Below are 24,572 nucleotides of genomic sequence, written 5' to 3' on the forward strand. Positions count from 1 at the left end.
GGCCCGGAGGGGGAGCTGGGGTTTTTCCTGTGCAGCAGTGGCCTTGAGCTTCAGACGTCAGGAATTTGGGCACAGCTGCCCTGACCTGTGTGGCTCCGGTGGCTGGGCATTGCAAAAAGGTGTGGGTTCGACTCCCAGTCAGGGCACGAGTCTAAGTTGCAGGTCTGGTCCCTGGTTGGGGCGTGTGCGAGAGGCAACTGATGGATGTTTCTCTCTCACATTGATGTTCCTCTCTCTTTCTTTCTCCCTTTCTTCCCCTCTCTCTAAAAATAGGTAAAATATTTTTTTTAAAGGGAAGAAAAAGGAATTTGGATGAAGCCATTCTGTGCAAATTAAATCTCAGTGGCTGTATTTTGTCCTTGACTCCCCTGCTCTTTCCGAGTTTGTCAAGGACGCTTAGAAGGAAACTCCAGAGCCTCAGGCTCGGGCGCCGGTAGCCACTCCCTCTTCGGCAGGCTCAGAGTCACCACGTCAGCTGGGGCTGAGACCCCTCTCCCCTCTTCCGTCACCAGAAGGGTTGGGACGGGCAGAGGAGGGAGTGAGGACGGAAGACAGTGGGTTCTACTCTACTCTCTTCCCAGACAGGGTAACGGAGGCTGGAGACAAAGCTAAGAAGTATCCAGGATTCAAACCCAGGACTGATCAAGTCAAAGTGTTTGCTTGGTAACGGCCTCCTCCCTCTGGGGTGCAGAGAGCGGCTGTCCCACTTGGGTTCCCCTGGAGGCCGTGTTACTGGGGTTGCTGGGCCCCACCCTGAGTTTTCAGAGTGGTGGCTCTGGGGTATGGCTCTGGAACTCGCATCTCTAACGAGTTTCCAGAAGGCATCCCTGCCGCTGCTCCGAGGCCACACTTTGAGACGGGCTTGCATAAAGCCAGCCATTTGGTCCTCAGGCCTCAAGTCCAGTCCTTGTAAAGCAAGGACTGAGACCAGGTTTTCAGTCTTACAATGTGTTCTGAGGACCCTACATGTTTTCGGGGGGCCTTAGCCGTGGTGCAGGAACAAGATGGAGGGAGTTCGGGTCCCCCATCCTTTCTGCAAGCAAAGAGCTCCCCTCAGATCTCTTCACACAGTAGGGCCCCTTTAGGATCTCTTTACATAGTAGGGTTCCACATGAGATTTCATTGGGAGTTTTCTCCTATTCAACATAAAGCCAAGAATTATAAAAAGCTGAGCTTGAACAAAGTTAAACTACTGTTCATTCCCTTTATCAGTTGCTGTGGCTTAAAACAACTATTTTAAAATACGATTTTGAAGTCAGGAGTCTGGCAGGGCTCAGCCGGGCAGACCTGCTGCTCGTGGTTTCTCTGCGCCACTCGGCCGGTATCCAGGAGAAGCTTCGGCCACACGTCCGGAGCTGTGTTGGCGGTGGCCTGGAGGCTGCACTCAGCGGTGACTGTCGACTGGGACGTCTGTCCCTGCCCTCTCCAGCACGGTGGCCTCGGAGCTCTTGGACTCCACCGCAGCTCTGGGCCGAGAATGAGTTTAAGTGGTCCAAGAGGCAGGAAATGGACATCACTGGTCGCTCAAAGCCTGGAAGCTGGTCGAGTGTCACTTTGTCATCTTCTATCTGTCAACATAGTTGACAGTGCTCCCCACCCCTGGGTTCCAGGGAAGGAACATACACCAACTTCTCAGTGAGGGGAATACGTTGAGACTGTGGAGATGAGTATATTTTGCACAGGGGAGAAATGTAAATAATCTGAGGACAGAGGGCGGGTCGTAATATGCCCCGGAATGCCTGCTTTTGAAGTGCAGTGACTTTACTGGAGGAAGCCCAGGCATCCGCATGGAAAGCGCCCATGTCGAGAAACTCGGCTCCCACCTCCCGCCCAACAGCCAGGCTGAGCTCCCAGCCCACGGCCCGTCCTCACTTGCCAGCCACGTGAATGAGCCAGAAGGGAAGGACCCCAGTCAGGCACCTTAGCTGACACCATAAGAAGTGACGTGACACCAAATAAGGCCCTGAGATGCTTCATGTCTTGTGTCAACTTGGCTGGGTTCCCCGGTTGCCAGGTTGCCAAGATATTTGATCAAACAGTATTCTGGATGTTTCTGCAAAGGTGAAACCTGAGTAGACTGAGTACAGCAGATTGCCCTCCAGGATGGGGTGGGCCTCATCCAATCAGTCGAAGGCCTGAATAGATCAAAGACTGACCTCCCCAAGCAAGAAGGATTCTGCCAGCAGGTGGCCTCTGGGTTCAAACTGCAACTCTGAGCTCCTTGGAACTCTAGTTTTTGATGAGTATTAGCAAGTCCTCAGCTACTAAAACAAGTGGTTCCACAGTCAATAATGTCTGAAGAAGTGCTTAATCAAACAATGCTTTTAAGGTCCCCATGTTGCAGAACTTCCAGTAAACTTAGCCATAAATCACTTTCTGTGGCACATGCAGAGGCTCGGGGAGGCTCATCTGGGCTTATCTCAAGCTTCCTGACAGCGAATCTTTATTCTGTTTCGAAATCGGGCCGTCCTGATGGGTTCCCCTTCTTTCTGAGCCTCGTTTATGGGAGAAAAGGGCTCTCTTTCTTGGGTAAAGGAAAAGGGATGCGTTGCTCTGCTCTTCCACCAGAGAGGCAAGGTGGGCTGGCAGGAGGACTCTCGTCTGAGAGCTGGGTCTCCGTCTCAGCCCTCCCCAGCTTGCCCCTTCTACCAGGAAGTTGGGACCACTCTACCAGACATTCAAGAGCAGGCCCAGTGAATTATTTACGCCTTTTCTGCTGGCAAAGGACACTAATGAGATGCGAGCGCATACATTAGTATAATTTCAATGCAATTCCTGGAAGACTGCTCTTTCCGCTCAGGGTCATTGCCATGCCATGGGAGGAAGGGGTGGCACGGGAGCCGAGGAACTGAAGACGTTTTTCATGGCTGCGGAGGCCAGGGAACAACAGAGGCTGCTCTTGTGGCGGTAGGCTACCCACCTTCCTAGATCCCAGTTGTGGGAGCCGGATGAATGAACATCTGGAAGGGTGTTTTCCAACTCCACCAGCAGGACAGCACTCAGCTCACCTCCTCCAGGAAGCCTTTCCTGATTTACCCTGGCTCCCTGAGCCCTCTTCTTTCTCTCCAGGATGAGAGCAGGCTGCTCTTCTGTGTTCTGCAGTCCCTGTGTTTACCACCAGTGTAGACTGTGGGAGGGGTCTATCATCTCTCTTCCTCATCGGAGCCCGGGCTCCTGAGGACACGTGTTCAGTGTCTTCTCTTTATCTCCGGGACCAAAGAGCAATGTTCGGATGTGGTTTGATGGGTTGAATTGAATTGTTCCTTTGTGGTTAGTTCAATTCAGAAGGAAACTCGGTTATTTTGATAGGAATTAGTCTTTGCCTTCAAATCTGCTAAGCAAATTTAATATGTAAACAAGACTCAGGTAGAGAGATGTTAATCATTCTCAAATAAAAAAATCTTTCCCAAGCACGTTGGCAGCCTCCATTTGAGGAACAGTTGGCTAATTGCAAATGACTTAAATATATTTATTCAAGTAAGTTCAGTAGGACCAATCTCTATTTGGCAAAATTCTAACTCTTATTGACTTTTACTCTGTGGCCTCAGAAGTAATTCACTTCATTTCTTTTCTCTCCCTGCCTCCTTCCCTCCCTTCATATTAAAGTTTTCTTATTCAAGCTTCCCACTCACTCGGATGGGCCTTGACTTTGAGGTCGCGTGTCTTGCCTTTATTTCTGCATGGCTTTCACGTCGCAGTGGGCTCTGTGGCACCAGAGCTGCCAGTCAGCTCTTTGCGACTCGCAGCGTGGTCCCGGGGCTGGCGGCATCAGCCTCTCCCGGGAGCCTGTTAGAAAAGCAGAATCTCAGGTCCTCCCAGACCTTTGACCCCTGGGCGACTCATGTGCATGTACATGTTTGAGAAGCAGAGGGTTACCTGACCTTGACAATGTCCCTGTCCCACACCATATAGATGATGTGGAGGCAGAACCAGCGGACAGGTCCTGAATACATACCTCTCTGCAATGCCTCAGCACTCGGAAGCTGCCTCCTTCACAGGGTTTGCGTGCTAGGTAGGTTTCCTTGCACCCTCCCCCACCTCTTGGAAGGAGCAGCCCCACACCCAACACTAAGAACTGTGTTTACATTGCGCCAGGCATTGTGCCAACTGCCTCATCCTTACGAGGAATCTGTGAGCTCGGCACCACCCCTGTGCCCTGTCCAGGTGAGGAGCCCGAGGGTTAGGGAGGTGGAGTAGCTTGACCGCTGCCGCCCAGCATGGCCACTAACCAGGCTTCTGTGACGGAGGGCTGTGCTCTTTCTCCTCTTTCTGGGGACAGCCCGATGGACTGATAAACACGCCGTGCGGTGGTCCCCTTCTGTTTTCAACCCCTGTGGACTCTAGAATGGCCTTTCCCCAGCCTGGGTCTAGGGCCAGGGCTCTTGTCTCATTCCTGCCTCACCCTCTTTCTGTTCTACGTTCTTCTCATTTCTACTTCTTTTCTGTCTCTTCCTTCTCCTCCTCCTCTTTCTTGTCTTCCTCCTCCTCCTCCTGTGGTCGAGCACTTGAACCCAGCTCAGCAACCTTTTCTTGCTTCCGTCTCTCTCCCCGCTCCCTTCTTCCCTCCCTCCCTCCCTCCCTGCTGGGCTTCAGGTAGAGAATCTTGGTGGTGATGTTGGTAAGAGTGATGGTGATGGGGATTTTGTTGTTGTTATTGTAAGTTTTGCCAGCTAGGATTTCCGGCTCCTTCTCCTCCTCTACCTGGGTGAGAAGGTGACTGGTCACCATCCAATGGGAAGGTCTGCTGTGAAAGGCAGACAATACTAGGAAGAGACAGGCTGGCTTGTCTTATAGATCCAGAACCTCTGTGGGGAGGGGGAGGGGCCTGAAGGGCCATAAAGTCTGCGGGGACCCCGGTAGAGGGAGGGGAGAGAGGAGACAAGAAAGAAGGGACTCCAGTGCTCCTCAGACATGGGTCCTGACTTCTGTAAGGTGACCAGCAGGAAAAGTGCCCCTGTTTCCCACCATCCTCTCTACGTTGGCGGTGTTTGTCATCAGCCACTGGGAAGCCACTGTCAGGTGAAGCTGAACCTGCTGACAAATCCTAGCCGCTGCAGGACATGGAGGGGCAGTGACTTTGTTATCATGTCTATGAATCCACCAGTTCCTAAGCCCCTCCCTGTGCCTGGTGCTTGTTAACTTCTATCCATACTTGGGCCCTCCCTGCAGCTCTCAGATTGAGGGGGGTAGGAGACCGAGGCCAACGCTCTCTGTCTGCTGTATAATTTAGGCTAGAAAACATTAAACTAAACTAGATCTTTGGGAGTAACACACGATTTTCTGTCTCCTGTATATGAAACTATAGTTATATGCTCATCAAGGACCAGAAGAGCATAATTATTGAATTAAATAATTTATTGTCTACTTGGGAAGAGAAGACACATGCACTTACATTCAAGGGCTAATTAACTCTACAAGAATATGAGAGAGTCAATAGGTAGTATGTTGAAATGCCAAGTTCACAGCAGAGATGTAGGAACTACAGAATCTTATTAACATCTATGTGTTAAAATTGCAGATATCACCCGAAGATACATTTCACACATTCGCAAGTAAGTATATGTCACTGAGATTCCACCCTTAGACTCCAATAGCCAATTCTGTCTATCTTCAGGTCAGATGCAACTCAAAACTGCTTACCACGTTCAGCATTTCTTCAGACAGGATTACCTTTTTTCTAGGAGCAATCACAAGGCCTAAGCAGATGGACAACGATGGGAAGGATTTTTTTCTTTCCGGTAATGAACAGGTTAAAAGCATAATTCCAAGGTCTGTCTCTGCATCCAAGTAGAATTGTGGCATCTGTCACTCCAAAACCGGTTTTTTTTTTCCTAAGTGCACTCAAGAACTGCAAGTCATCTGGGGAGGGAGACCCATAAGTTTAAGGTCAACAATAGAGGTTACTTTCAGAAGACTTGTACACTGGAAGGGGCGCCCCAAATGGGAACCTTTTAATATCAAGCTCCTAGGAAAATCTTGACTTTACTCCAGGCCACTCAAGGCCAAAACTGCTTTGTGGCAACTTTCAGAAGGGCATCTGCTCTCCTTTTCTTTGTTACTGACCCTTGGGCATGTGCGGGGATCATCGCAGGTATTTTGGCCCATCAACGCCAGGCTTAACTTTCAGGTCAGCAAGACCTGTTAAAAAGAAAAATTACCTGTGATGTTGGTTACAATGGTCACGCACTGTCTCTTCTGTCTCACATCTTCCTGTGCCTTTCTCTTTTATCAGGACACTCGGGACTGCATTTAGGGCCTGCCAGGATAGTCTTCTATCAAGATTCTTCACTTAATCACATTTGCAAAGCCTCTTTTGCCATATAAGGCGACATTCCCGAGTGCCTTGGTTTTGAGCCTAGGATACCTCAGGGCCCTTATTCAGCCTACCACACAGGCTAATAGCAAAAGGGACACAGAAACATATTGAAAAGAGAAGAAAGGTCCACGGAACCCTCCGGTCCCTAGAGATCATCACAGGAAATAGTTTGGGACATATTTTTCTAGATTACTTTTTATGCACATAACAACACATGTCTTTCTCTTATTTCCTTTCCTTTTAAAAATAAAAAATGAGATAACTTCCTGCACAGCCCAACAATTTGTCTTTTTCATTTAATAATGTAGCTCTGCAGTCAGCTCTTTAAGAGTGAAAGAGATTTACATTCATGTTGCTGTCTTTGATGTAAAAATAGCAACTTTCCAGTAAAGCAAGTGACTTTAAAAAAAAATCCCATTTGAAATCATCTCCTAGAAATGGCAGTGTTTTAATTCATAAGAGGAAAGAGATTTAGAGCCAAAGTAAAGGCAGAGGCTACCTAGAATTTAGTATTTTGGGGAGATTAGAGAAGGAGTATCCATGGACACAGCGGGACATATCTGAAGGTTAAATTACTTGAAGAGTGGTCTCTTCACTTGAGAGTCCCATGGTATCGTTTTAAATTAAGCGTCTGTGTGACCTTAGGCAAGCTGTATCCAATCTCTGGGCCTCAGCATCCTCACCTTTGCAGTGAGGGTATTGGTCTGGGAGTTTCAGAAGCTCCTGATGATGTTCCGTTCTGCGGTTCTGGAAGGGCACTATTGTAGTAGGCTACAGACCCTGTTTTGAATGCCAAATCTTTTACTAACTTGCTGTGACCTTGAGCTAGACAGCCAGCCCTGTAGGGCCTCCATTCATTCATCTGTAAAATGAGCAGGCTGGACTAGGGGTTCTCAAAATCCTTTCTAATTCTCACACTCTAAGACAGTGAGTCTCAAACTTCCATGTGCCTAAGAATCCACCTCCCCCATCTGGGGGGATTTTGCTAAAATACGGCGTCTGATTTGGCAGGTTTGGGGTGGCGCCTGAGATTCAACGTTTCTAGCCAGTTGCCAGGTAAGACTGATACTAGTCTGGAGACCGCACTCCGAATAACAAAGCATTTGGATTCTGAAATGTCAGGACATCGTTCCAGCTTTGGAAATTGGCGAAAGATGACTGTGTGTTTCTGGTGCTGTGCTGTCCTGGGACCACCTGGCGCTAGAGGGGTGCACACCGTTGCTTGTCTTTCATTCAGCTCTGTGAGAGTAGATGCGGAATATGAATAGCAATGGGATGAATTTTGTCTCATAGAGGTACAATTGATTTCAGCCCTGTAGAAAAAGATGGCTTCCAAACATTACTTTTGCTTGTCCTATAGGATATCAACCCCTTTGTACAATTAGCAAATTCGTTTCAGTATTCCTGATTGGCCACATGTGTGCGTTCTTCAAAATCTCTGTTAAACAGGTTTTGCCTTTTTGAAAATTATATGTTAACGCCACTGGTCCTTTGTAATGCGTTCATCAATTCATTGATTTATCTATAGAAAGGAACACTTTCCATAGTGGGGAAGGTTTCGGGGTGGGAAACAAAGTCCTCTAGGAAAGCAGGCGCTTAGGTATCAGACTTTCTCGGCTCCCAGCCCTCAAACCAGGTGAGGAAGTACACTTTACCTCCAATCAAGGCCAGGAAATTCCCCTCCCAGGGCTAGAAGATCACGGAATGTGGCGGAAAAAGATACTTTAACCAACACGTGTCCCGGAAAGTATCAAGAAATTGAGAGACCGATCAAGCCCAGTAGGGGACTGCAGCTGGGATTTGAACCTGACCGCAGGACTCCTCCAGCGCTCTTTATACCACCCGCCGCTTAGTTTATTCCCAGGCCACAAAACTGAGGGCTCTCACACGTTTGCTGCAATTGTTAATAATTCGACACCCCAGGCGTCCAGAGTTTTGGGGAAGCAAGCCGTGGGGTACTACTAGGTCAAAGTGCAGGGCTTGGGGTGGTGGGGTGATCCCCGCGCCCTGGGGGCGGAGCCTGGAGAGGACGGGGAAACAACCCCGCCCCATCAGCGGTGGGAAGTCGGAGATTAGGCGGAGCTCCGCCCCGTCTGTGTGTGTCAGTAGTGGCTGCTATCAATAAAGTTGTTGTTGTGCCAACATGGCGGCGCCCATGGAGACAAGCTGAGCCGTGTTCACCTAAGGTGGGAACCGAGGCATTTAAGGAGCCGCAGGCCAGAGCCTGTGAGCAGGTAAACCCCTCGCCGGGGCTCAGCGGGGTGAGAGACGAGGCCCGATCTCCTCTTCCCCGGATCCGGAGGTTCCGACTTGCTGGGAGCAGGAAGGGCAGGCGCTCACTGGGTTAGGTGGTCTCGCCCCTGTGCATTTCCCGAACTGGAAAAGTCTCCGAGATTTGAGTCTTCAGACCCTTTGAGCCCCAGATCCCGTTGATAGCTCTGGACCCTTTCCCTTAAAAACGCATGTAAGTTTGTATGCAAGTTCCTCCCCCACTGCCCCCCTACCCCAGTTGGTCCCTGGATCTTTGCTTCTTGGGTCGGGAGTTTGGACTCAGTTAAAAGACAACCAGTGCATCTCTGGCCCACAGGTCATTGCCACAGCATGTTAGGGCTCGAAGGTCCTCCTCAGAGGTCATTTGTGTTTACCGCTCATCTTGAGAAGCTGAGGTTCCAGACAGGAAACAACTTCCCTGAGGTCATACAGGGAATTAGTGGTTGCCAAAGCTCAGACTGTATTATTATTGTTGTTGTTATTATTATTATTTTATTTCGTCTGCAAACTTGGTTTCTTTAAGATTCATTTTCCCAGGTACATTCTTACACACTTTCCTCTGAGCGCACCCAAATGCCTTCAAGTGCTTCCCCTATGTGTTTTTTCTTGTCTTCTAGTCTTCTCCTAGGTTTTCTGTCCATAAATGATTGTCAGTTTGAGTCCTGTTCTCAGGCCCCTCCCTTCCATGGTAACATGCCACCAACCCCCCGCCGTTCTAGAACTTAGCCTAAGCCCCACGTGAGGCTTGATGCTTTGGAAGGATCACAGAATGTGGTGGGACAAGACAAGATTCCAAACATCCAGGCAAGGAACTGGGTAAGACAGAAATGAGGAAGGAAGAAAGCTGCCAAACTGATCATAAACACAAAACACAGGCCACACCTTTTACCCTTATGCTATGGGCAAGGAAGGCCCTCTAGAAGCAGCAGTGCCGGTCAGGGCTTTGGAGGTGGAGTGGTGGAGAGCAGGGCCTGAGAGGTAAAGGAGGGGAGCTGGGCCAAGTGCCAGGAAGTTCTATAATAAATCATAGCCCTGAGTACACTACATGTTGAGTCTTGGCAATGCTCCAGCACACAGAGTGTGAACTTTTCTTAAGAGTCTTGACACATTTTTCCATATTGCTCCCTAGAGAGGTAGAATCAATTTACGTTCCCACCAGTACCGTATAAAAATGCACAATTGTTTTGGTTTAACAGGCTTTTACCAACCCAATAAGCAAATGTTTCATTGTAGTTTTAATTTGCAGTTTTTGATTAGTTGTAAATCTTTTTCATATATTTATATATTTGTATATAAAATAAATATATAAATCTTTTTCATATATTTATTAGCCATTTGTATTTTTCTTTGTTCATTTTAAAAATTATGTTTTTAATGTTTCTCATCTTATATGTGAGCTCTGTGGAGTATGATAAGCTTTTTTTCTGTTGCAGTTTTTGCAGTTTTCTCTGGCTTATTGTTCACTTTCTCATTTTGTTCATGGTGTTTTTGATATACAGATGTTTTAGATTTTAAGAGAGATTATTAATATTTTCCTTCCTGAATTCTTCTTCCATTGCTTTTATTCTCAGGACAGAGCATCCTGCAGCCTGTAAAGAATTACTAAGGACTCACCTACAGGGTGGGGAAAATGTGTTTACAGTTGTGAGAACATGAAACACAGTTTATTCTTGCATTATTATTTATTAATTATTGCATTATTTTTCATAGGAACAACTGTAAACCTGCCTTTGCCCCACCCTGTTTATTTTTGTCTGGTTTTATGGTATTTAAAAAATTCTTTAATCTATATGGCATTTACTATGATTTATGATTGGGGGGCTCTAATATGAATTTTACCATCATTCATTGAATAATCTATTGCCCTGGTAATCTACCTGTTCTTTTTTCTTTATTGACTCTAAGGTCTTTTAAATGCCCAGATCTGTTTCAGGATCCTCTGGTCTGTTGGTTTGTGTTGAGGAAAGGTTATTGGAAGTTATTAGTGAGCCAGGTATTATGTCAATATTTTAGGAAGCTTGTTCTTGTTGTTTAGACAGGGAATGTTGTTACGAGTTGTTTGTTGTGATTTGCTTCATAATATAAGGAAGTTGCAGAGATAGGACAAGAATTTTAAGGAAGCACATGACCTTCATATTGCTCATATCGGCTCTGTCTGCTTTCATTTGACACAATGGCTGACCAGCATTCACACCGAAAGCTGGTGAGACTATGGATAAGGTCAGTTTGTATTTTCATAATTTGTTGCTTCTCTTTGAGAGGAGTCCAGTGTGTTCTTAGGGAACACAGTCTCCTGTCTGTCTCTGCGCCCTCCGCCAAACTGGAATTCTTCAAATTGTAGAGGTACAGAAAGGCTCTCTTAGCCAGCGAACCATAAAATTTATGAATCCTGTAGATAGTTCTGATTATATAGAAACCCAACCCCTAAAAATAAATGCAACTGCCTTAGTTGTACAAACTATCTGTCCATTAGGTTGGTCATGTGGAATTGCTGATATTCAGCTGATTTAAGACAGTTCACCAGTGTGTCTGTAGTCATATCTACCCACTCGAAAACAGCCAAGCTCAGTGAATAGGGAGGTGTTTTGTTTTGTTTTTTGTTTGTTTTAGTCTGCTTCTGATTTCATGCCCAAAGGAGCAAGGAGGTGTTAAATACAGTGAGAACTGCTATGTCGAGAACTTGGCAGACCAACTCACAAAATGCCAACCCTGTGGTGCCGAGTTATGTGAGGGTGAAGTGTATAAGCCTGTAATGAACTCTGTTGGCATCATTTGTGACCTAGTACCTTTGTGAAACAGGGCAAATCCTAGTAGCTATGGAGAACATTTTGAGAGAATCAAAGATCAGCTTAGAGTGTCAGGTTCTTTCTTTCTTTCTTGGTTTTGAAAGATCAGTCATGAAAACACTGTAGCCAAGGATACAAAGCCCCAGTGGGTACCAATGGAGACCACTGCCTGGGCCAGCTCCTACCACAACCTCAGACTGCGGGGAGGCAGCGGAGCCCCCTCCCTCCCTTCCCTTTAGGCCAGCCCAGGGTCAGTCCGGCAGGCCTCACTTCCTGTCCTCCAGGATTCAGAAGAGCTCCCAGCATATCTTAGCTTGGCTTCAGGCTCAAATATCGGGGCCTGGACGCCTCACTGGTGTGCTTTCTGTCCTCCCTCAGGGCCTCCCGCCTTCCGGAGATGGCTTCTCCTTGGCAGAGAATGGGTTTCTGGGTCTGTCTCCTGAAAAGGCCACTCCGTGGTGGACTGGATGTCCTCAGCTGGGGAAGGAGAGTGGTTTCTGTATGTACCCGGGGAATTTACAGTGCCACGGGACAGTGGACCAGAGAGTACACGCTGCAGACCAGAAAGGATGTCGAGAAATGGTGGCACCCGCAAATAAAAGACCAGGCCTGCAGGACTCCCGAAGCCGACGTGAGTACCGGAGAGATTCTGAGAGGGTGGAGGAGAGGGGTTAAGGGCTCGGACTTTGGGGTCAGACGGCCGGTTCCAATAAGTTATTAAGTATGTGATCTTGAGCCAAATGACTGAATCCCTCTGTGCTTCAGTTTTCTTATCTAAAACTGACAGTGATAACAATGGTGCTCACTCGCTGCTCCCTAGAATGCTTGTGAGGGGTAAATGTAAGGAGCCAAGGAGAGTGCGTGGAGGACTTTCACTGTGGTGTGTGTGCATTCTGGAGCAGCATTAGGGGAAATTGGTGGAGACAAGAACCATAGCGGATGTCAGGTGCTGGTCCGTTGCACAGCAGGGCAGCTCACAGGGATGTGGTAGGGTCCGATATGAGAATCCAGAAGAGACACCTGGGTCCCTCAGCAGTGGAACTTCAAAGCTATATACTCCGAGAAGCACATGCCCCTCCACTGATATGGCCTTGGCCTCCACCCTGTTCTGTCACCTCAGCCTCATGGTTTGAAAGGTACCAGCCCTTCCTTCCCTGGTATGATCTGGGGGCGGGGAGCGGGGGCGGTGCACAGCAGGGCCCAGCATTGCGTAACAGCTGTACGAGTTAGCGGACCCTGGGCATCTGGTCCCAGCGCACCAGCTCAGTGCTCTACCTGAGTTAATTGTCTTGAGTACTTAGCTGCAGCCTCTTTCCATGGAGCGCGCTCCTGGAGGCGGCTCCATCTCTGGGAGGCCAGCCTGTGGGGGAACCAGGCTCGGACGCCTTAGCTGATGCCTCTGGTGAGAAAATCTGGTGTTGAAAGATGTAGTGTATAACAGGTGAAGTGATAGGAAGGTTTGAATGTAATGCGCAATTATACAATCAAAGCTTCACTTTGACTCGTTATGGAGTGAAGAGCCTTCGTGGCAACAGGATCAGACTAATCTAAATGTGTTTCAGAAACAAACCTTAGGGAGCAGCTCAGTTCTGAATCAGGAGCTTGGAATAAGCTTTCTCTTCCTTTTTCCTTTTGGTTTGCATATAATTTAGTGACTTTCAAATGTCTTGAAGTTGTAGCTTATTGATTTTGTGACATCTCATTCTTTTTAGGCATATGGTTTTTAAAAAAACGAAATGGATCAAAATAAACTGTTACTAAAATTGGGTCAGTAGTGTTAGGGCTGTTGTGGGCGATCCCCTGGTGGCCCCTCCATCAGGGTTGGCATCAGGGACGTCATTATTACGGTGGAGAGCACCCCTGATGAGGGGCCTGGAGCCTGCGCAGTAAGATACTTGGCTCCGCCCCCTGAATGAGTTTGAATTGGCGACATCGTGTACGGCTTTGGTCCTCTCATTGCTCATGGTATTTGTCTCACAGAATTGTTTTGAAAATCAGATGAGGAAATGTGACTGAACACAGTTTACAAACCAAAGTGTTGTGTAAGTGGATGGTGCGAGAGGCTGGACATGCGCGGTGTGCCTGGCTCAGAGGGACTGCGCATGCGGCGGACACCGGCGCATTCGGAAGCACCTGTAATCGACCTCACTCCAGTGTGAGATACATATGAAACCCACCCAAATGAGTGTCTACAAGTAGAATATTTTGCCATCCATAATTATCCAAATCATCATCATAAAAAGAACTTCCATTTAATGAGCATATTACTCTGCGTCAGGCACCATCTGTCCATTTATTTCCTCATTTAATCTTGAAATAACCCCAAGGGAAGGTGATATTATCCTGATTTTGGGGTAGGAGCACCGAGGCCCAGAGGAAGGGTTGGCGGTTTGCGGGGATGCGCAACTCGCCGGCGGCAGAGCCGGGGTTCAGGTGCAGACACACAATCTTCGGATTGTAAACTGAGTCCAGAAAGGTGGAGGGATTTGCCTAAGGCCTCATAGCCCGAGGCAGAGGGAGGACCAGACGGGGCTCCAGGCCCCCCTTGAGCACCCCTTCTCTCTGCCAGCCCCCCGCTCCGCGACAGCTCGCCCCGAGTGGGATCCGCACAGAGGCAGAAGTTCTCTTTCTCCTGATGTCAGAGGCTGGCAGAAAGAATGGGACCTATTTTTAAAGACCATCTTTCCCCCCTCGCTTCCAATCTTAATTTCTTTTAAAGGCTTACGTTCCTACACTTTTATATAATTATGAAAATTTTCCTTTCAATCCGATTCCTGCTTGGTTAGAACAAACCCCCATAATCCCTTCTCTTCTTCCCACCCACAGAGGGTAGAATGCATTCCATTGTCACGGAGGACGGGGACTTAATTCACTCAGAAAGCGAAAGGCAGGAGCAGGCAGCAAGCCGAACACCTTTTCTGCAATAAAAAGGCTTTTACTAGCGATACTTTTCTATGTATCTTCTATAAACTCTGTTTTGGTGTTTTGCTTAGCGACTATATAATGAATCACTTGATTTGACACAAATTTAAACTTTGTTGGAAGACATGCAGAAAGGGGTTGCTGATGAAGAAGTTATGTGTGGCAAATGTTTGAGGCAAGATTGATTGTTAAATAAACATAATATAAAAAATAAATAAATTACTATGGTAAAAACAAGGTGACTATAATAAAAGAAAAAATTGGTTTCATGTAAAAGCTTTACAAGAAGATACTAGAAGTACTTTATATCAGGGACTTTTCTCCGACCCCCGCTCCCGGGTCCCAAAGAACTCTGGAACAGCTTTTCCCCAGTCCCCGAAAATGAGTGGGGTGCGTAGTTTGCTTATTTCCGATTCTGCACCAACTAAAGGACCAAGATCGCATACCTCCTTTGAGAGACTTGTTCGCAAGCCGAGCATTACTTGTCTTCTTAAAGACGGTAGTTCCTGAGTCCCCACTGACTCTAGAGTCTCAGGTCGCTCCCACTCCCCTGAGGTCTTCCTGACAGTTTCACACCCGCAGGTTCTGGTGAAAGAGGGAGATACCTGTGCCTCGGTGCCTCCTATTATATAAACCTGCAGCGCTTCCGGCCGCTTTTCTGGGCTGTGCAGGCCAGTTCCAGACTCCACATCAACCCCCTGTCCCCTTCCCCTCCTTCAGGCAGCCTGACGTGACCACTCAGTGGCCATTTCTAGGGGACATTCCACTCTAGTCTGTTCTGTCACAGGTTAGTGGCTCTGTTAAAAGTTTGACTTCTGCCCTGGCTGGTGTGGCTGAGTGGATTGAGCGTCGGCCTATGAACCACAAAGGGTTGCAGGTTTGATCCCAGTCAGGGCACATGCCTGGGCTGCAGGCCAGATCCGCAGCAGGGGGTGCATGAGAGGCAAACACACATTGATGTTTCTCTCCGTCTCTTACCCTCTCTTTTAAAATAAATAAATAAAAAAGTAAAATCTTTAAGAAAAAGAATATTTGACTTCTTTGCTAACGGAAGTTGAAAGCAAGGGCTCAGATGAGATTTCTGTTTTTTTTCCTAGTTTCTTGTTTCGTCTGGTCTCCCAGTTGCCGTTGGCCGTGCCAGTACCAGTCACACACATATTAGCAAAAAACACAACATCCCCCCAACACGGACACAAAGCAATGGTCATGAATATCCAATTTTGCATTTGTTTTTATTTGTCTGGGGGAGGCGTGGCCTGGGAGAACCCCAGGAGAGCTCCAGGAAGGGAGTGAGGACCAAAAGGGAGGAGCGGAAGGCAGAAACAGCCGAGAGAGCCCACGCCCGAGGTCCCTTAGTGAGGAGGCAGAAGCAGCCACCCATTTTTCTTCAGAGGACTGCTTTCTTCCTCCCCACGGGCAGGGGGCGGTCCTACCCCCTGGGCAGGATCTGTGGGCTTTGCTGGGGAAAATGCCCAGTTTTCATTACGGGAACAGTTTTAACAGAATAAATGACCTGCCTACAGAAGCCAGTTATTGGGCTTTTGAAGCACCAAGTCCGCAAACATTTATCCAGTAGTTATTAAACTTCGAGGGGCAGGTGGACAGGAGTGAGGGAAAGAGATGATTAAACACAGCCCTTGCCCTTGGACGCAGGTGCCCACGGGGGGACCTGTTAAATGACCACCACCTTCCACTGGAGCCCCCTCTGCCTGTGCACACGACCTTGCGCCAGCACTCTGCCCTTTACTGACAGCCCCCCCCCCCCCAGGTGCCTGAGGCAGCGTTCCCACCAGGACTTCCTGCCCCGCATTCACTCTCCAGGGGCGCACATGCCCTTTCCTGTGTTTCTCACCATGAGGCTGCGTCTTTGGAAGCTGGAGCGTTAGCCGACCCTGGCCTGCACCCCTGGGAGACCACAGGCCTCCCTTTTCCTCACCCGAGATTTTCTCCTTCCCTTCCCATTTCGGCCCTTTCTGTTCAGAGATAAGCTCACAACACAGCGGAGGAACCCGGGACCCAAATTGGTGCCTTAGGGTACTGGTGCCACTGCTAAAGCCGAGTCTGTCTGCATGCAGCTCCAGGGACGTTGAAGGGGCTCATTTTGGGGTACGTCATACCTGGGACTCACTGTCACTTCCGTGAATTACATGGATGCTATAGCTCCATTTGGAAAAACACCCAGTTCTCCAAGACCGAGATAGAAGCTGTCTTAGAGAGAGGCTTTTAGAAGAGAAAAAAAGCAGATTAAAAATATAGATGAGTAATTAGCACTTTGAGGGCGTACCGCATATTTTGGACATTCTTTTAGCTCAAGCCAGGGCTTTGATTTTGTTTTTTTTTTAATTTTATTTTTTAAAAATTTTTAAATGTTTATTTTATTGATTATGCCATTACAGTTGTTCTATTCCCCCCTTTCATTCCCCTCCACCCTGCACCCCTCCATGCCCACCATTCCCCCCTTTAGTTTATGACCATGTGTCTCAAGTTCGTTAGATTCTGTATTTCCCCTACTATTCTTGCCCTCCCCCCTATTTTCTACCTACCGTCTATGCTTCCTATTTTCTGTATCTTCTCCCCCCTTCTCCTCCTCCCACTCCCCTGTTGCTAACCCTCCATGAGATCTTCATTTCTATGTTTCCGCTCCTGATTTAGCTGTCCTCTCAGTTTGCTTTGTTTTAGATGTGGTTCTTAATAACTGTGAGTTTGCTGTCCTTTCACTGTTCATCTTTTTTATCTTCTTTTTCTTAGATAAGTCCCTTTAACATTTCATATAATAAGGGCTTGGTGATGATGAACTCCTCGAATTTGATCTTATCTGAGAAGCACTTTATTTGTCCTTCCATTCTAAATGAAAGTTTTGCTGGATCGAGTAATCTTGGTTGTAGGTCTTTGGGTTTCATGACTTGGAATACTTCTTTCCAGCCCCTTCTTGCTTGTAAGGTCTCTTTTGAGAAATCCACTGACAGTCTGATGGGAACTCCTTTGTAAATAACTGTCTTCTTTTCTCTTGCTGCTTTTAAGATTCTCTCCTTATTTTTAATCTTGGCTAATGTAATTATGATGTGCCTTGGTGAGTTTCTTCTTGGGTCCAACTTCTTTGGTACTCTCTGAGCTTCCTGGATTTCCTGGAAGTCTATTGCCTTTGCCAGATTGGGGAAATTCTCCTTTATTATTTGTTCAAATAAGTTTTCCACTGGTGGCTGTTCCTTTCCCCCTTCTGGTACCCCTATAATTCTGATGTTGGAGCATCAGAATGTCCTGGAGGTTCCTAAAGATGTCCTGGAGGTTCCTAAGTCTCTCCTCATTTTTTTGAATTCTTGTTTCTTCATATTTTCCTGTTTGGTTATTTTTTCCTTCCTTTTGGTTCACTCCCTTGATTTGAGTCCCAGTTTCCTTTTCATCACTATTGGTTTCCTGTGCAATTTCCTTCATTTCAGTTAGCTTAGCCTTCATATGTTCCTCTAATTTGTGACTGAAATCAACCAGTTCTGTGAGTATCCTGATGACCAGTGTTTTGAACTGTGCATCTGAAAGTTTTGCTATTTCTTTGTCACTTAGAGTTATGGGCTCTGGGGCTTTGAGATCTTCTTGAGGCATTTTTGGTCTGTTTGCCCAGTTAAGTATGAGGAGCAGAGCCTTAGGGGCAGGGCAGGGCAGGGCCACCAGGGCGGGGTCACTGGTTTGTGACACTGTATGTGGGGGCGGGGTCAGAGCGGGGAAATGGCGGCCCTCTCTGCTGCCTCCTGCCGCTGGGGCCTGCTCAGTCCCTTCTCACTGCCCACTCCTTCGCTGGTCTGTCTGCGCAGGAATATGCCACCACAGTCAACCTGCCGCCCTGCTAGTCTCTCACTGGGTCTCTCACTGGGTCCGCCCTTTGCAACCCCACGCCTGCGATGCACGAACCTATGCCTCCATCTTGGTGGAAGTCTTCTCAAGCCAGGGCTTGCTTTTGGATTTTGACATTTTTGTCAACTTATAGTACAGGAACGGTTTTTCCAGAAGGACCCTTTTCACTGTGTTTACCTACAGGCGAGCTCCCACTGCTGTGTGCAGCCAGGTCCCCAGTAAAGGCTTAATAAAGACGCTCCTTGTCGTTTTCTGCCCTTCTTTCCTAGAGGTCAAAGCCCAAGTTCTACGTGCTCTCCATGTTCCCCTACCCTTCCGGCAAGCTGCACATGGGCCACGTGCGGGTGTACACCATCAGCGACGCCATTGCACGGTTCCAGAGGATGCGAGGGATGCAGGTGAGGGACCACAGGAACGCCGTGACGTGTGTCCAGGGCGCGTGGAGAAACCACTTTCAGCCGACATGAGATGAGTGGGTACAAGGGGTCTCAATGGTAATGAAAAAAATGCAATAAAAAAAAGGGATGAGATTAGCTTTGAAGATAAATGTGAACAGCTCAGTGTTTCCTTTTGTGAATTGGAAGACATTATAGTGAAGCATCTAGATTAATTAATTAATTGGTGGGGGGCGGCTGTGTGTTGGGTGTTGTGCTGGGGGTGAAGATGGGTGGAGCGGGGTAGCCACTATGTGGTAGCACCTGGGAACTCCCAGGGGCTCCCAGTCTGGTGGGGGTGGAACATGAACAGAGAATTGCTGTTTAGAGGGTGATCCTGTAGTATAAACATGGACGGAAGGCTGTGACCAGGAGGTGGGGCCACAGGGAAATGGTTCTCTTTGTATTTGATATTTTCTGTATTGTCTAATCAGTGCAGATTTACTTCATAATAGAATAAGTACAAGTTTTGTAAGGAGATAGTATCTGGGGAGTAACAACTCTGCGGGAGTTGGGAAAGGCTTCGCTTGACCCTAAAGAGGGGCCACCTGACCTAGCTCTGGGGGTGAGGTGAAATTTGCTTTTTAAAAAGGATTTATTTAGTTTTAGAGAGGGAGGAGGGGAGGGGAAAAAGAGAGGGAGAGAAACATCAATGTGTGAGAGGAACATGGACTAGTTGCCCCTTGTGCACCCCCTACTGGGGACCTGGCCTGCAATCCCGGCATGTCCTCTGACTGGGAATCGATCCAGCGCAGGCCAGCACTTAATCCGCTAAGCCACACTAGCCAGGGCTGCCCCTTACTCATTAGTGACCTCCTTCACTCAGAGAAAGGCAGGATGGAAGAGGGTCTGGACTGCTGAACCAGCTGGCCAGGGTTAGAGTGCCCGCTCTTTACACTTCCAGGGTGACCTTTGACAAGGTCCTTAACTTCTTTAAGACCTCGTTTCTCTCCTGTGCAAAGCGGAGATCCAGTAGCACCTGCCCATTGGCCTGTGACAAGGATTCAGAGAGGATGACTATGAGGCACTTGGCATGGATGTGGCACCTGGTAGCAGCAGTCAGTGTCAGCACAGCTGGCGCAGGGCTGGGGTCTGCTCAGCCCGGCCCCCGGCAGCCCCCTGCGCTTCTCTGTGCCTGACTTTGTGTTTCTCAGTCACCTGAGCAGCTGGAAATCCAACATGTTGGGACTTTCTGCACCGAGGAAACCAGCAAGCACCGCGGCTCAGGGCCTTTCCCTGGGGGGGCTCGTTGTCAGACAGTAATGGGCTCTCCTGCCGGCTGGGGTGAACCAGTCTGGGCCTGTGCAAACCACATCTGCCACCTCCTCGTTCTCTGTAAAGCCACTTTTTTAGAAAGACAAGTGCATCCTTGTCACATTTGGTTTGAAAATTTATGCTGAAATGACACTGGCAGCAAGAAGCCTTCCTAAAAAGGAAATCAGGTTCTGGTGCCTCTTTGTCCCTGGAAGAGTTAGTGACTTCAGACTCTCAGACGCAGAGATTTGTGTTCTGCGTGACGACGGCCCTCAGGTGTTTGTCTGCCTGGTTTATGCCAGATGTCATTTCCCCCAGACATTGCTTTCCATCCTCTCTGCCGTGTTTATTAGAAAGAGGCGCTGTGGAACGAATTGGCTCTTTGCCCGACATATAATTCTTGATCTAACTGTAATTCCTCAACTAGATTTTTCTTTCCTTTTTTTTTTTTTTTTTTACTCATCCAACTTGTTTTAGACAATTTGCAAATGCAGGCAGATCGCCGAAGATTAAGCTTTTACAGAAAAACTGTACATTTATGGTAAAGAAGGGGAAGCCCGTTAGCAGATAGGTGGTTTGGGGTGTGTGTGTAAATGGGCTTCTCATACCCTTGGGTGGAGGAGGGATTACAGAGAAAGTTCAAGGCAGAGCTCCAGGCCCAGAGGACCCTGGGGCCCAGGTCCCCTGTGGGCAGCTGAGGCCGAAAAGACAAACACGGAGTCGCCTACAGTGACAGAGGCTGGCTCCAGAAGGTGGACAGCCTGGGTTTGAACCCCATCCCACTGCTTTCTAGCTGAGCATCCCTGCAAGAGTCATTTACTGTCTCGGGACCCCCCTTCCCCATCTTTGCAGTAGGGACAGTAGCAAGTCCTCCCTTGGGGGCTATTGTGCAGGTTAAATGAGTCAGTGTCTAGCCCATAATAATCCCTTTAGCAGTGGTAACTGTGACTCATACTGATCTGATTTCCTCTGGGAGGTCATTCACCTCTTGAATAAGTGAATCCCCATTCTCTCCAGTCTGGAGCATGCCGTGTGATTTTTTTTTTAAAGATTTTATTTAGCCCTGGCTGGCGTAGCTCAGTGGATTGAGCTACAAATGGTCGCGGTTTGATTCCCAGTCAGGGCACATGCCTGGGTTGCAGGCCAGTTCCCAGCAGGGGATGCACGAGAAGCAACCACACATTGATATTTCTCTCCCTTTCTCCTTCCCTTCCCCTCTAAAGATAAATAAATAAAATCTTTTAAGAAAATATTTATTTATTTTCAGAGAGAGGGGAAGGGAGGGAGCAAGAGAGAGAGAGAAACATCGATGTGACAGAGAAACATTGATCATTGCATCTTGGGGACTAAACCTGCAACCCAGGCATGTGCCCTGACCAGGAATCAAACCGATGACCTTTCGCTTTGTAGGATGATGCCCAGTCCGCTGAGCCACACCGGTCGGGGCAACATGATGTATTTCTAACGTGTGTCCTGCTGTGTCCATTTGTTAACACCCAGGTGTGCATGAGCGATACTGACGTGTACTTTTCTGTGATGACTCTGTCTGCTGTCTGGGTTACCCAGGCCTCATGGAACGAGCCGGGACGTGCCCCGTTTTCCGAGAGCGTCGCATGTCATTTCTTTCCTTATTGTTTGATGGCACTCACCAGGGACGGCAGCTCGGCCTGGAGCATTCTTTGTGGGGAATTTTTAAATGATGGATTCTGTTTCTGTAATGTGTTTAGCGCAGTTCAGGTCTTCTGATTCTTTGTGTCAATTTTAGTGTTTCTCAGTGAACTGGGCTGTCCCACCTCAGATTCTGGTCTGGACTGCCTTCTTTTTTCCCTCCGCCCACTTTCTCTAGGTGGTCTCATCTATCTTCCGTGGTTTGAATAGGCTGTCCTTGAAGACTACAAACAGTTCCAACACAGAAGTGCAGAGAACGTCACCCGAACACCGGGACTGGCCCACCCGGTGTAACAGATGTTACCGGTTATTCACGTTCGCCTCTGCTCTTTTTTTTCTAATGTTGCAGGTACTTTCGTGCCTCTCCACAGTTGGGTTTCAGTCCTTCAATTCAGAGTAACCTCTGTGCCCAGTCAGTGTGCACCCAGCCTTGCCCCTCCCTCGCTTTTACTCTGTGTGTTGTTGAAGGACACACACACACACACACACACACACAGATACACTTCTGTGTAGTACTGTGTGTTTTTAATTTTATATCAGAGATCTCTTATTTAATATTTCCCTTATTTTTTCCACTTAGTATTTTGTTTCAAGATGTATCCTGTGCTTCTAGAGTTAGTCCAGCCAGTCTAAGTGCTGTAGAATCGTGGCTGTGGTTGCTGGTCCTTTTCCTCACCAGCAGAATTTTGGGTCGTTTCCGATTACTGCCCCCGTGAACATCGTGTCCCAGACACGCTGGGCCACCCAGTGATACTGCCCCCCCGTGTGTTGGTGCTGATGCATATACTCCCACCGGCAATGATCGACACTTCTTACTGCCTGGAGTTTTTGACGTCACTTACTAATGTCAGAATCAAACCTTTGCTAATCTGGTATACAGGGAGTGATATCTAACTGTGTTTTTAATTTTCGTTTTCCTGAGTGCTGTCCTAGTGCCGCTGAGATATTTTCACGTCTCTTTAAGTTTCCTCGTCTCCGATGGGCTGGCTCACGTTATTTGCCAGCTTCCTCTTGGGTGGTTTGTGTTTTTGTGTGTTGCTCTGTAAGCCTTCTTTGTATGGTCCGGATTATTGGTTCGTTGTTGGTTAGCAACGCACATGTCTTCTCCCAGTCTGTGGTTTGCCCTCGTGTTTTCTGAGCCCGGCCAGACCACAGATTGTCATTTAAGACTGAGAGTGGGTGAGAGCGATGACTTGGAAGGTTCAGGTGTGCTTTCGCTTTGGTTTCCTCCTGTAGCTGCGAGTCAGTTGTGCGAAGGAGAGAAACGAGACAGGAGTGTGAGCAGGTCTCCATGCTCCTGTCCTAGTTTGTGGGGAGGTACCCGAAAGCCCCGAGCATCACTGCTCTCTCGGGGACAACTGAAGTCACAGCAGCGGACCAGACACACAAGTAGTTTCCACATGGGCTTTGTGAGTGGATAGGGTGGCAGTTTGGGGGTGATGAATGGATGGATCAGGAATCAGGGGCTTTTGTCAACAGCAGTGGCCTACCCGCCCCCACCTCACAGCTTTGGTGCAAGGTTCATGTGAGATGATCCAGGAGAAAACCCTTGAAAAACTCTAATGAGATTTCCCGGTGCAGCCCAGTTGGCGGAGCAACAATGAGGTAGTGCCGGGGTAGGGGTGTTGGAGCAGCGGCTGCTCGAAGCCCGGGGTAAGCAGTGCCCTCTCAGGACTCTGGAGAGGCCGCGCTGCCGGCCGGTCTCTCACACACTCACACAGCGTCTGCTGACACGGTTAGAGCGTAGCACCATATGGTGATTTCATTGTGTTTTCATCTGTTGTATGCACAGATGGTTGGAAAATAAAATTACCCACCTCCCACCTCGGCTGGTCTCCCCAGCACCTTCTGGGCCAGAAGCGGGGGGATTACGGCACGCACCTGCCAAGTCCCCCTCACAGACTCAGGCTCACATGCCTTGGCCAAAAAGCCTCTGGGCACCTGCCCATAGAGCTGCTTGGGCCTCTTTGCCGTTCCCTGTGGAGGAGGAAGAACGTGGAGGCTGTGTGTCTGGCCACTGCGTGATCATAATGTCATCACCTGTGAGTATCAGGAAGGGAGGGGACTTCTTAGCCAGTGAACCGTCATCACATATGGTTCAGTTTCTAGTTTGTCCACCAGCAAGCGTTTGTGAAGAGCCCGGAGTGCGTAGCATGGCGCTGAGCTCGCCAATTTCCAAATCCATGCAGCGTCTCGAAGGAGAAAGTGCGTTTCTGGAACTTACCGTCTCCACATAATTTGAGGAAGAGAAGGAATTGGAAGGTGGCTGATGTCTCTGCCTGTCACGTCCCTCCACGTCCCTACAGGGGGCTCCTGCTCGGGCCTGGGTGCTGTCGCCAGGACTTTTTTCACCCTGAAGTGGTCCCTTGCCTTTGATTCCCGACCTGTAGTCACGGTGGGTTAGTACAGTTGCTAAACATAATTAAACGTCGTGTTTCTCATTTCTTGGAAATAAAGTGTGTAATCTACTCCAGAAAAGCCGTGGCCTTCTCTGAAAAGAGTGGGTTTTTTGAGAAGCAGTAACCATGGTTGCCGTCAATTAGAAGCTGAATTGGTTTCAGATGTAAAGTTGGTGCCTGGCTGAGAGAGAAATTGGTGGGCTCTCCAGCGGCATCGTGGGCCCCTTTCCACGGAGAAGGCAGCCGAGCAGCTGCCTGGCCTCTCTCCAGAATCTTCTTAACTCTACTCGCTCCGTCTAACTTCCTGGGTGGGAGGAAGAACTGTACCTTCGCTTGTTCTTTTATTTTTCCTCCTTCTGAAAGAAAAGGGTTTTAAAGTTGAACATAAAATTTCATATTCCCCCTTTAGAATATATATATATAAGCCTTTGAAAGGCGGCAGCCCCCTTGGACCACCCCGGGCTCACCAGGCCCTGCAGGGTGGTCGTCCCGGACACGTTCTGGTGTTTACCCCTGCGGAGCATTGTCCGTATGTCGTCACAGGTAGCTGTGCCCTCTCCTGGGTCCCTTCTCCTAGCCTGCTGCTGTCCATCCTGCCAGATGACCTTGAGAGGCCTGCGGCTCTGCCACGGTCAGGTGGCTGTGTCTGCATGGCAGGCCGGCCCAGACCCAGCTC

The 24,572-nt window shown here is 48.4% G+C and overlaps 1 protein-coding gene across 3 annotated transcripts in view; it reads left to right on the forward strand.

The window, feature by feature from the left end:
• Positions 1-8,444: 8,444 nt before the first annotated feature.
• LARS2 (leucyl-tRNA synthetase 2, mitochondrial) overlaps positions 8,445-24,572 on the forward strand; it is a 111,217-nt gene continuing 95,089 nt past the window's right edge. For all 3 annotated transcript variants that reach the window (XM_053669320.1, XM_053669321.1, XM_053669322.1), the window contains exons 1-3: positions 8,445-8,550; positions 11,752-12,004; positions 18,411-18,539. In XM_053669320.1, coding sequence (XP_053525295.1) covers positions 11,771-12,004; positions 18,411-18,539 — 363 coding nt within the window. In that variant the 5' untranslated portion in view covers positions 8,445-8,550; positions 11,752-11,770. The remainder of the gene's footprint in view (positions 8,551-11,751; positions 12,005-18,410; positions 18,540-24,572) is intronic.

Source organism: Artibeus jamaicensis, unplaced genomic scaffold (assembly GCF_021234435.1).
Source record: "Artibeus jamaicensis isolate MK-2021 breed Jamaican fruit bat unplaced genomic scaffold, CSHL_Jam_final contig_519, whole genome shotgun sequence".
Lineage (NCBI taxonomy): Eukaryota > Metazoa > Chordata > Mammalia > Chiroptera > Phyllostomidae > Artibeus > Artibeus jamaicensis.